We start from the raw sequence: 12,910 nt of genomic DNA, 5'->3' as shown, positions 1-12,910 counted from the left end.
ATGTTTGTTCAAAAAAATAAAACAAAGGAAAATGGCCAGCATCTGCTTAAACAGCCACTAGGTGGCAACAAGTACACGCAAATGCATGCTGTGTGTTGTTGCTAGGGCTGTTACACACCTGTAGTACAACAACCTTCAAGCTGTATTTAACCATCATAATATGTGGGACAAACATTGCCACAGAAAGGACATTGAAAGGACTTCAGAGCACAGTATAACTGTATTCTATCTTTGCAATTACAAATCTGATGCATGTTGGAGCTAAAGCCACAGACCTACAGTGTATGTAGAAAACCTATTTTTTATATATACACAGGTCTGGATCTCATTTATGTTGCATTGTGGCACAAAACTAAATCAAATGGCACATTCTTTCATATATTAAATGGGCCAAAGCATATTTGGAGTAACCTCATTTTTTTATCCAGTAAAATCTAATTCTAAAAATAGAAAACCGCAGAAAAAGTGTCATTTCCAGCAGGAAATGCTAAAGATTGCCTTTCATTCTTTACAAACTTGTAGCATTTCATCAGCCTACACTTCTGTCTGAAGTTGAGCTCACAAAAATACACACCTTATATAGAGTGAAGAGGTTTAATTAAATAGAACATGGTGGTAAAAAGTTTTAGCTGATGCACAAATATAGGTGCTTATAGATATCTATGAAAATAGAGCTAATGTTTGTGTATTTACAGCTGAGAAAACAAAGAGAATTGAAATGGCCACATTACTGTAGAAAGGTCAACAAAAGTCTTCAATCTCATGTTCCAACTCCTACAATAAAAACAGAAAGGACTGTGATTAGAGCATTGGATAAAAAACATAATCCCATTGGCAATGTCCCCCAATGTTCCTAAAGCCAATCAGTTTGCAGACCCTAGCAATAAAGATTACATCTGTCAGAACATTACTACTAACCTGTATTAGTGCAGTTTTGTTGTAGTCTCGTCTGTGTCTATAGATGCTCTGGCAGAGCAGAGCGTACAGTTTCTCTAGCTTGTAGATCTCATAGCCTTCAGTCTTAGTTACTACCTTTTCCAGCAGTTCCTGAAAACAAAAATGGCGACAGCAAAAACAAAATGAAAACAAACACACACAAAAAAATAGGAGCCTTAAGTCAGCCATTTCTTGGAAAACAACTACCGTACCTTTAATTTGTCCCTGTCCACAACCAGAGCTGGAGTTTCCTGGTGCAGAAACTGCAGAGCTTTGTCCACAGCGATCGTGTGCTGCTGCACGGCGGTTTTTAGAGCTTGAGTTGCCCGCCCTACATTCCGCTCTAAGAGATAAAATACACAATCAAACATCATTAAAACACTGGAATAGATGCTAGTATGTTTGTACTCATCTCTAGAAGCAGATGAGTATACCATTTTATTACCTAGTGTTTCTCAGACATAAGATTGCCATATCTCTTCTATTTGAATTATTCATTTCATTTCATTGTGATAAACACAAGTATTCAACTGTATATCCAACCTGTGCCTGGGTCCTCTACCCCAGCTGTGAAACTTTCTGCTGCTTTCACTGGCTCAGTGGTGGTGGTCAGCTCAGCAGCTACTTGGTTGTTTTTCTCCTGCCCTATAGACTGATTCTTGTCAGTCTGAGCTTCTGACTGATTTTCCGTGCTATGGTGATGGGTGTCCCCCTTTGTATGGCAGTCCTCTTTAGTGTTTACCGAGATGGTTCCATGGTTCTCAGCTTCCATCTTGTCGTTTTCCTCTGACTGTGTTGACTGATGTGTGGTGTCCATCTGTTTTTCTTTGTCACTGTGCATCAGCTTGTCTTTATCTGATTTCTTTGTTTCACACAAGACACAATCTTCACCACTGGACCCAAAACAGCCTTCTTGAGCTTCTGCAGGTCTTGTCTCTGCATCAACCACCATCTGATCTTCCTGTGTTCTATCACCCTCATCAGGATCTGCTCCTGTTCCTTTCTCAACTTCCTCCTCCTCATCTCCATCCTCTTCATCCTCATCAGAAGCTAACTGGGCATCATCTCTGGATACATGTGGAGAGGATGAATACTTCTTTTTGTTTGAATAGCAACCACTTGACCAGCGGCTCTTCCGACGTTTCTTTCTCTGGGCTAAAAAAAAAGAAAAATCCTTTTTGTTGAATCTTACAGCCAGGTTACTAAAAGTTATTTGTGTATTTTCTTAATATTTGTACCTGTGTGTTTAGGTGTTGTAGCAACAGTTGAACTGCAAGAAGCAGGAGTAGCTGCAACTGTGGATCCAACAGGCTCCTTCTGTGTGGACAAGTCAGTGATATGGGCCTCAGCAGGAGATTTAAGCTGTTTGGGAAGGACATGGTAGTAGGATGGAGCGAATCGAGCAGTGGCGCAACCTAAGGTTGACAAAAAAAACGGGGACAAAGAAGCACAACAAATTTTAGTCTTAATTAAAACGTTGTAACCTAATAGCACATTGGGTTTTCTTTCTTTATTGATTTTTAAATCAGAAATTAATTATACTCAGAATGGAAGTGCAATAAATAGTTAAGCAAAAAATAAATTAATTACAAGTTACGTACAATTAAAGTCCAACCACTCAGACTTTCCTAATCCTGTCAACACAGCACTGACCTCGTCTCCTTCGTGTCTCTTTGATCTCCACACAAATCTTCTCAAAATCTTCATCCAGTTCATCTCTAATAATAGCATGGACAGTGTCCTTCAATGCACATGCTCTGTGGCGGATCTGACGATCTGGAAGAAACACACGCTTATTAACCATCATACTCATTTTTAACTAAAACTCCTGATGTTCTCTGTGGTCACTAAGAGTAGGTGTTGTTCATGTACCTGAGGGGTCCCTGTCTGGGTTGTATTCGAGGGCATTCTGCCAGATGAGATCCACATCTTCAAGAAATTCTTTGACTGTCCCATACTGATGGAGGTCTATCTTAGAGAGGACTGTTGAGAGGTCCATTGGTTTCTTGATCACCTCAGCATAATCTGGAACCTGAAACACATGACCAATGAGTACAAACTAATGAAAGACCTCAAACACTTTGCATAACATTACATTTCGTTTTAATTATTTGTAAAAAAAAATGTCTGACTGTGCTGCCTCCCAGTGGCTGTTGTAAAATGCATTTACAATCTCTGAATATTATTGCTGCAGTCATCTGGTATTGGACATTAAACAAGCATGCCTGCATGCCAGAAAGAGTCCAGCATCTCAGCTTCAAGTAAAGCTCTGGTAAAAATTGTTCCAAAGAATAACAAAAACAGCTACCTCCTCTAAATCCACAGGTTTTGTGAAGGCTTTGAAGCGTTTGTCCTGAGACAGCCGGTTGGTGACATCACGCAAAAAGAGGCGAAGCTCCCTGAGAGTATCTTCCTCCTGCTCCTCCAGTCGTTGGGCCTCCTCTTCTGTCAGCTGACGTGGAGCCGGTGGAGGAGCGACAGGAAGAACCTCCAATGCATTGAGCACTATAGAGAGTTGAAACATGACACAAAGATGTTTTGCTCCAGGAAAATATAAGCAAATGTTACTTATTTAAATCAACTTTCGTTGAATAAACACATGGATCAGCTTATGCTGTAAATATGTAAATTTAAAAAAATAATTCTCTTCAAATTATGTAATTTCATCATATAATTATAACACTAGTCTTCTCAGGCACTAAAGCAACCATGCAAAGCTAACCTAGCATTTGCATGTTGTTACAAATCATGTCTTCTTCTTACTGGCTTTCCTTTTTGAAGCAGGGGCCTTAGCAGCCTGGTTAAGGAAGAGATCCTGAAAGAAATCCCTTCTTTCTCGGCTGGTGGGGACCTGGACATGGAAAACCTCTCCATACTCCACCCGGAACAAATCCTGCACCTGAGACAAGGACAGTGACACATGAGGATATGCATTTTTTTCTTTATAAATGTAGGTGTACATGACAGAAAAAGAAAAATAACACTACAAGTATGTCTTAGGGTAAAATCAGTCTTGGCTTATTCCATACCTCTAGGTCGAGTTGGTCATAATGGAGGTTGCAAGTAGCAAGTAACAGTATTGGAGAGAAGGCAGGAATGGAGCCAAGGAGGCTCAAGAAAGTAGCTCTTAACGCAGGACCCACTGTTTCCCACCACTGTCCGATGTGAGGAATGTACAGGATACTGGGAGAGGTTCGCTTAGCTTCCACAAAAATCTGCAGAACAAATAAATATATCATTAAATTATAGTGCGGGTAACAATATATAATATTGAGAATTATTTTAGATGATGAAAAGATACACATTTAGAGATCAGTGTTGGATGACACAGGCTAATAAATAAATATGAGGGCAGATCAGCACAGAGAGCCAACACCATGTCTTTTTTTCCTCTCTCCAGAAGTCCTTAACAATCTGAAGATTTTCCTTGTTCAGACTCACATTTGTCTGTAGTATACATTTATCCCCACTGTCCACAAAATACGGAGGTGGGGCCCATGAACTACAACTGTTGTAGCAGCCATTTGGGCTAGTGATGTCCACTGAAAAGAACTCACTAAATTTGACAAGGCTGCAAAACCTCCCTGCAGTCTACACTGACTTTTAATATATTTATTCAATGTAAATGCAACCTCATTGGTAATTATGTTGTTTATTAGTAAATTCAATCATCAGTGCGATATTTTCCATAATAACGTCTTTACCTGAGCACAAGTCTCTTCTGGTGCAGTTGCACTGGCTCCAAACAGCACAGCCATATCTAGTGTGTACACAGTAAATTTCTCCATAGCGTGGAGAACAGCAGGAGCTAGGTGAGAGCTCTGACCTGACCCCTGTCTGCCCTCCAGTAGCAGCCTGGGACGATAAGATGTCGGCTGGCTCAACACACTCCTATACAGGAGAGATGATTACATAGGCTCAAAAGATACTCAAACAAACAAAGGGAACAATGTATTAATGTAACATTAAGGCTAAAACATAATTTCCCTCATATACTTAGCTTAAGGGCAAAAAAACCTACCTGTTGAGGTTTAGGAGACCATTAGCAGCAGGTTTTTTTTGTTGGGAAGGAGATGTCTGTCCACTAGAGCAGTCCAGGGCCAAGTCCTCCTCCTCACTGAATATCAGATCATCCTCAGGGAAATCTAACACCAGTTCTGAAAACACACATGCTACAGCAGTTACAACTCTGCCCTATTTATTAATCTAAATGTGTTAACATAAAATTAATTTGTTACTTACAATAAAAGCATTTATAACATAAAGAATAACAGAGAAGAAGATGACCACAGTAAAGCCAAGACAAGAGGAAAAGGCTGTACCTGGTTCTTTCTTCCTCTTTAAACCCTGCTCAGCATGTGGGAACACTCTACTAACGCTGTGGAGGATGCTCTGCAAGGTGGCACTCAGCAGAGGGCGAATGGCAGGTATCAGGGCCTTGGCTGGTGACACTACAGCCCTTTAAAAAAAAAATCAAAAAAAAAAATCAAAGGGCCATTTATGAACTGTTACTATGCAGGACTATCAGAATAATTGTTAAAGACAACACTAAGGTTATATTGATTCTACCTCTGAGCAGCTGGCACCATCTTGGACATGGCTGACATGAAGTCCTTGTTAGTGATGGCGATGGAGTTGACGTCAAGTACTAGTTTTTGCGATGAGGAGTAGATCTGTGGGTAGCGACGCCGCAGTGCACACAGGGCTGCCTCTGAACACACTGCCTTGATGTCTGCCCCACAATAACCTTAAAAATAAATGCTTTCTTGTCAGGTTCCACAGGGACAATTAGCACTAGATCTGTCAATCCAAACAAAACTTGCTGCTGAATAATTTTAGTGGTGAGATTTAGTCCTGGACTTATTCTGCTTCCACAGTGCATTTTAGAGAATGAAAATAACAGGTTATGTGTATCATTTTTTGCACCACTGTAAGCATACATACCCACACATTTATCTGCCAGTTCCTCGAGAAAAGTATCAGAGGGTTGAGGAGTCCATTGTCTGGTGTGGATCTTCAAAATGTCCTTTCTTGCCTACAATAAAAATGAGTTCAGAAAAAAGTTCAGAACCAATACTCCTGCTGCACAAAATAATGAGTGTAGCATTGATGCATCTCACCTCTCTGTCCGGCAGGCCAAAGAGGAACTCTCTGTCAAAGCGTCCTGGTCTTCTCAGAGCTGGGTCGATTGAGTCAAGTCTGTTTGTAGCTCCAATCACAACAACCTCTCCTCTACTATCCAATCCATCCATAAGAGCCAGGAGGGTTGACACAATAGAACTATGGAAACAAAAAGAAAAATTGCAACAAACAGAATATGCACAGTTTTCTTGTCAAATGGTGCACAGCATTTATCACCACATTCAAACTGTATAAGTAAACTGCATGGCTGACCTGTGGATCTGGTCCTGACGACTGGACCTGACTGGAGCCAAACCATCAATCTCATCGAAGAAGATAATAGATGGACGCATCTGGTACGCCTAGAAGGAATTCAACAAGATCTTTAAGCATTTATAGATTTCAGTACCTTCATGTATGTAGAATTTTAGTTTACCTGGTCAAACAGCAGTCGTAACTGTCTCTCAGATTCTCCCACCCACTTGCTAAGGCAGTCTGCTCCTTTCCTCATAAAGAATGCCACCTTTCTTTCCCCTTGGCTGCACTCATTGGCCAGTGCTCTGGCTACAAGGGTTTTCCCAGTGCCTGGGGGGCCGTAAAAGAGACAGCCCCTGGAAACAAGAGAAAATCAGATTAATCACTGAGGAAGGGGCCAGAAACAGACAAATACTCATAAGAGCCACCATTAATTCAGTAGTTGTGCTTAAAAAGTACAAAATGTATGACAAATATTATTATTATTATTATTATTATTTAGTGTAACCTCTGAAAGAGTCTACATCCAGGGACTAACTCAACTATGTGAGTAAATGAAGCTGAATAAAGTTTTCATTTATAAAACAAATTATTGGACATTGTTTACCTAGGTGGTTGTATCCTGAACCTCTCAAAGACTTCTGGGTAAAGCAGAGGGAACACCACCATTTCCTTCAGGGCTGAGATGTGTCTACTCAGACCTCCAATGCTGTCAAAGCGCACCTTTATCAGGTGTACATACAAAGTTATGTTAAGGCTATTCTCTTATTCCTCTTCGAAAAGAATAACACTTTGATGCGGCTTACCGTCTTGTCTATTTGCATAGGGTCCACATCAGCAAGGCTGGCTCCAATCTTCATCCTGTCCTTGTGAATTCCCAACAGATCTTCTTTCAGGAGGTTCATCGGCAGACATCTACAAGTAAATTAGTGTAAAGCATAAAAACCACAGAGAGATTAATGTAGTCTGACAGCACCTGTTGCTGCTCTCACCTGTTGACTGATCTGCTCCTGTTTTTACTCCTCCGTTTCTGGAATTTCTCATCATCTGAAGAGGAGGATGTGGAGTCGCTGCTATGGATGGCATGCCTCCTTCTGTGAGGTCAACAGATGCAAATACAGCTCATTATAAACAAACAGATCCAACTAAATATAGGTTTGACACTCTAGAATAACACAGGAAATTAAACTAATATTGTGCATCATAATTCTGCTGATACATACAACATAATGGCATATTCACTTGGGGGAAGAAAAGGCAGTTTTTCATCATATATAGACACGGCATGGAAAATACATCCAACCACTATAAATACATCAACATACACAACACCCAGGTAACACACCCATTGAACAATACACAAGAAATACTTCAATACTTTAAGTTACAAGCTCAGTGTCACACAATGTCCCAGTGTTTTGAAAAGTAAAGGATACTTATATGCACAGAAAAGGAAGAAGCAGAAAAATTAAACCAAACATCCCATTTCCTGATGGGAATGTACAAATAAGAAGCTGTTATAATTTATAACTACATGTAAACAGATCAAAAAGGAGCATGTAACCTATATTAAACTATTCAAAGATTTAAAGTTATGAGCTGGATTGACTAGATGAACTAGAGTCAATCCAGCTCATAACTTTAAAGGCAATATTTACAGCATAAGTACCAGAGCCAAATTTCCAGCGGGGACAATAAAGTTTGGTCTGACTTAACCAAGCAGACCTTTTAATACTATAGTGTGACTCAATCAAGCTAGCAAAAACAGACAGCACCCCAAAGACAAATAAAAAACTGAGAAAAAACAAGTAGTGCAGGTCTTACCTCTCAGAACTACTCCTGAGGATGGGAGGACAATCAGAAAAGAAAATAAGAAAAACAGGATTTTTTGGGGATGGATTTGACATACAACACTAGTTGCCATCAGAGACAGAGCTGTTAGGATGTAAGTCAAAAAGGAACTTTTGGGTGGGTCCCTCTTTAGTTCTATCATACAGGGCAGTGTAATTAATTAACACTTATTAACCTATAAATAAATCCGCAAGTGAGGAAAAAAAGTAGATGATATAATATATATTACTTATCAATGTCTGAATGGTGTGTGCTGTCATACTTACATGCTGGTTCTCCTCCTGTTGTATGGGCTCCTGGGGGCAGTGGAGCTGAATCTAAATCTGTGTCTGGTGGGAGATGAGTGGTCCTTGAAGTACATACTGCGCTTTCTGGGCTCTCTGGGTTCTGATAAGAGATCAATAAACATTCTTAAACAATGCCTTGTGTTTAAAGTAATGTAAACAAATATTCAGCATTTTGGCTAGAATTTGCACCTAGAATACATTAAAGGTTTTCAAGTGCCAAGCAATTCATGTTCTGACATTAGAAAAGAGGTAGTACCATCCTGTGGGGCTTGATAGCGAACCACAGTTTTCCGTTGTCTGAAGTCGTAGCGCCGTTGGTTTTCTTCTTCCTCATCATCATCATCTTCATCATCATCTTCTTCCTCCTCCTCATCTTCTCCATCTTCCGCTTTCTCTTTATCATTATCATCCTCATCCCCACCTGTGAATTAAACAAATATATCAGTAAAGAACAACTTAAATTGTACAACCAATGCTGTGTAGCTCCTAGTTTTGTTAGTATCAATTATACATGAACTAAGAGGGGAGGTTATAGAGCAGATTTTTGACAAATTGAGTGGAAGCCTACAGCCTCTGCAGGCTATATATATTATATACCAATGCATTTTGTTATAAGAGGATACAGCAACTACAACTAGCATCAATAATAACTGAATGCTTTAAAACAATAAATCTGTTAAAGTACGTATATAAAGTACATAAACTTAAACATTTTATATATGCAGGCCGCGGTGTGGTTACTGGACTTCTCCATCTCACCTTGGTTTTCTTCCTCAGTTTTTTTACTCTGCACCTTTATCCTGAGTGACCTTCTCATCCTGCCACTGGTGTAGACAGCCATGTGCTCAAAGGAGAAAGGAAAAAACAGGATTAATTCATCAATTTGAAGCATGTTAGATAGACATGAACACTGTCATCGCATAATACAATGAAGAACCTGTGTAAGTTATTACCTCTTCTTTAGCATCTCTATCCCTGTTTCTGCTCCTCAGTCTGCGTCTCATCTTCTGCATGTCATCCATCTTTTGGAGAACAGCTTCAGCAGTGCTGAGGGTCAGCCCCAAGAAGAACTTTTCAGACTTTATGTATCCACACAAACAGAATGTCTGTATTTGTTTAAACTAAACTTAATATAAATTTTAAAACTTTCAGAAGGTGATAGATTTGCTTCTTAGTGAGTCAGTGAAACCAGAGTGATAGTTGCCATACTCACTTAGTGATGAGGCGGTCATAGAGAACGGACTGGTTACGGGAATTCAGTTTGTATCTGGTGATTCGAGAGCTACGCCGCACAGAGCGATCTTCCTCTTCCTCCTCCTCCTCTTCCTCCACTTCTCGTCTCCGTAGGTTGAAGCGGCTCCTCTTGGGGGTAGATGACCCCTCCACCTCATCTGGAACAGCTGCAGTGTCAACAGAAGCTTGTTTAGATATGTTATGATAGAATGATAGAAACCCTCCTAAAACTTATATGCTGATCAAAATGCTTTGTGTTCTCTGTGACTTAAGGTGTTCTGTGCTGGTTTTTTTTGTTAAGTAGTACACTGGACCTGCTTGTGGCTTGCCACTGGATGCCTTTTCTTCTCTCTGCAGCCTGGAAGATTGCCTGAACACAGAAAGGTTGCATGAAATCAATTGAGTTCTACAATACAAACATCATTTAAAATAAATCTAAAAAGCCATTTAAATCAAATGTTTAAGGGTTTAGTAGGTCAAAGCTTTACCAATGAATGTAGATATTAATGATTTCATTAAGTTATGCATAATCAGGCTCAAAGGAATGAACATTTTTACATCCATTATGTTACACCAAGCAAAAAGAAAACAAAAATAAAAGTGTGGGTATTTTACCTGGTGCAACAGCCTCTAGCTTCATCCACAGGAGAGCTTGTCTCTATGTCAGCAAAAGACGCCTCTAGTTTAAGTTGTGGTCTTCTAGTCCTCAAAGAGTGATGGAAGCTTCTTTTCTCCTCCTTGATATCAGCATATCCCTGATGCAGTCAGAAAGTTCATAACTAACATTATAAAGTTATCTTTAGAATAAGAATAAGAATATATAAACATGTTCATGTGACTTGTACCAACAGCTTGCCAATGTGACAAACCAAACCAGTTTCTGCTGCTGACCTCTGGTCCTGCAGTGATTTAACGAATGTTCCTTAATATGCCTCCACATACAAAACACAAATCTAACATTAATCCCAAGTAGGTATGTGTAAAGCTAAATAAAGCATGTTTTAAAAAATTTGGGCATTATTGTGTCTATTAAGCTAAACTCTGCTATTAAGTAGTAAACGTTAATCTGAGATAAACGGCTGGGTTAACGAATGAATGAACAGATGGCTCAACAATCCTCTACAACGTTACGCCATCAATACAATTCAAAACATCCTGCTACAAAGCCAACTTCTGACATCAGGGACCAGGGAACGTTAATAAAATTATATAATGATGTATTAATAAAGGTAATAAAGGTGGTTGTAGAGATCGGAATTATATTCTAAGCCATACCACGTAATTGTTGTAGTACTTAGACCCAGTTTAGCTCTTTTACAGCTTAGTGACAAGCTGACAAAGTAGTTTGCTAGTTAGCTTAGCATGCTAGCAAAACTAGCACAGCAGAATTGTGTTTGCAGACAATTTATCAGCATAACAAGTGGTGATCTAGCCACACAATGACTAGCATGGGGGTATAATCTCACATTCGCCGTGTTGTTTTCGGGGCTGCTGAAGCTGTCATCCAGTGTACGGGAGGATCGGGTGAGCCGGCCAGACTTTCTCTGCGACGCGGGAATCAGTGACAGAAACTCGGAGCTCGTATCCAACTCCATCGTCCTCCTCTTTGGAGTCGTTGCCTCCGGCTCCGCTCCGACATTCCCGCTGCTGCGTAGCATCACCATTTTGACTCTTCACAGACCGTATATATATTAGCAAGACCACCAGACAATAAGTTGATATCCCTCGAATTGTCTAACTTGTACGGTACCGCCAACATATCACCAACAACGGCGGATAAGCGACAGCTGACACACACACACTCACACACTCCGCACTAAACCCTTGATTTCTGGCGCCATAAACGTCATCAGAGGTTATGGGGTAAGCAGCTACAGGCTGCCGCTAGAAGAAATAGATCCTTTTATAAAGTTTTAAACCAAATTGCATTCAGCATTTTGTTAGTTTCATACGAAAAAATTCAGCACACATGCATGGTCAACGAATTTGTTGTTACAATTTCAGTTGTGGTATTTGTTAGAATGTAAACAAGCGGATGGATATAGATATGTCAAAAGGTGTTCTGGTCAATTTAGCTTGCTGCAGCGTCATTACTCTGGGCCAATCATCGTCTTGCCCGCCTTCTCCGACCATTCAGCGTCCCCTTCCTGGCTTTGATAAACCCGCGTTTCTCTGTTTGCGTCTGGGTTCCATGGTAGAGCGAGTTTGTCTTCTCACCCACTCCACTTTGGATGCGGTATTGGTGGGTCCTACTAACTAATGGCATTTAGCCGTCATCTTTACAACTCGATTATCACCTGCAGTTAGCAGTACCCTGCAATGCAGCTTCAAAACTGCTGTTATTCCAGGGAGAACCTTTCCAAACCATTCACTTTGGTGGTCCCAGCTCCGGGTCCCTACAGTGTTGTTTACAAGCTGCTAGCCTCGCAAGTAATAATCCCACACACATAGAGGGAAATCTTTGTCATAAAAGGTCACACATGTGAATTCCATGACCCACATTCAATACACGATTTTAAATTATGTACAACTATTTATGTGTAAATTTGGGTACTCACAAAAGCATCTTTGACTAGAACATTTTTTTCCCAAAATGTTGCTCTACAAAACGCTGCTCTTTTCATGTCCATCAAGTCAATGATGTTGCCGGTGAGTTAGAAAATAAGTTTGCTCTGCTCCCCTATTTTCTTTTTACATTATGGCTTAATGGAGAAATGACTGGGGTTTGCCCCACGTGGGTTGACTCTCTGCTTTGAGGGTTGCACCGTCAGAAAGCTAACAAGTGCTTCTTCGAAATGATGTAAAAATTATCCCAATCAGATAGAAGGTGCAGTTTGGTTTTTAGCTATACCTGTGTCATGACATGTGTACTCTACTCTGAAATGCAGACTCTACCTGTGACATTTCAAAATAAAACTAAAATCAAAACATAGAGGCAACGCCAACTTAACAACTTTTATTTTGAGTAAGTGACAGATACCAGAAGAGAAAATACAAACTCTAGAATTGTTTCTAGTCAGAACAAGAGTACATGATGGAAAAACTGCAGGCAATCAGATCTGACTGTAAAATCTCAAACCTTCCATTAGATCTTTCCCGTTTGCTTCCGTTATGCGTTTGATGCTTTAACACGAAAACAACTGCTGACAGATAACTTCACCAATGACCGCTAATAAATGGAAGTCTCTTCACAATGAAAATATTTTGTGCAACCTGAGGGCATCCGT

At 40.1% G+C, this 12,910-nt stretch overlaps 1 protein-coding gene and 1 non-coding gene across 3 annotated transcripts; both read right to left on the bottom strand.

Moving 5' to 3' along the window:
• Positions 1 to 580: 580 nt before the first annotated feature.
• Positions 581 to 11,516, bottom strand: atad2 (ATPase family AAA domain containing 2). 2 transcript variants are annotated; one of them, XM_028426169.1, is made up of 30 exons: positions 11,150 to 11,516; positions 10,299 to 10,438; positions 9,998 to 10,053; positions 9,664 to 9,850; positions 9,404 to 9,497; positions 9,210 to 9,294; positions 8,707 to 8,871; positions 8,430 to 8,550; positions 8,137 to 8,151; positions 7,305 to 7,406; positions 7,119 to 7,227; positions 6,920 to 7,035; positions 6,494 to 6,668; positions 6,331 to 6,419; positions 6,057 to 6,216; positions 5,881 to 5,971; positions 5,506 to 5,683; positions 5,259 to 5,395; positions 4,958 to 5,093; positions 4,641 to 4,827; positions 3,966 to 4,151; positions 3,700 to 3,835; positions 3,245 to 3,441; positions 2,809 to 2,968; positions 2,590 to 2,712; positions 2,175 to 2,351; positions 1,480 to 2,091; positions 1,149 to 1,279; positions 919 to 1,047; positions 581 to 774 (listed from the first exon to the last, which is right to left on the bottom strand). In XM_028426169.1, the coding sequence occupies exons 1-30, from the start codon at positions 11,345 to 11,347 to the stop codon at positions 742 to 744; spliced, it is 4,425 nt and encodes a 1,474-aa protein (XP_028281970.1). In that variant the 5' UTR covers positions 11,348 to 11,516; the 3' UTR covers positions 581 to 741. The 2 variants fall into 2 exon arrangements, with proteins under 2 accessions (XP_028281970.1, XP_028281971.1); XM_028426170.1 differs by lacking the exon at positions 8,137 to 8,151.
• LOC114449189 (small nucleolar RNA SNORA5) lies at positions 4,378 to 4,512 on the bottom strand. Its single transcript, XR_003671962.1, has one exon. It is a non-coding gene; the product is annotated as a small nucleolar RNA SNORA5 (small nucleolar RNA).
• Positions 11,517 to 12,910: the final 1,394 nt, after the last annotated feature.

The sequence above is a fragment of the Parambassis ranga genome, chromosome 16 (assembly GCF_900634625.1).
Source record: "Parambassis ranga chromosome 16, fParRan2.1, whole genome shotgun sequence".
NCBI classification, from domain to species: domain Eukaryota; kingdom Metazoa; phylum Chordata; class Actinopteri; family Ambassidae; genus Parambassis; species Parambassis ranga.
The sequence above is the reverse complement of the archived record's forward strand: the minus strand, read 5'-3'. Positions and strand labels throughout refer to the sequence as shown.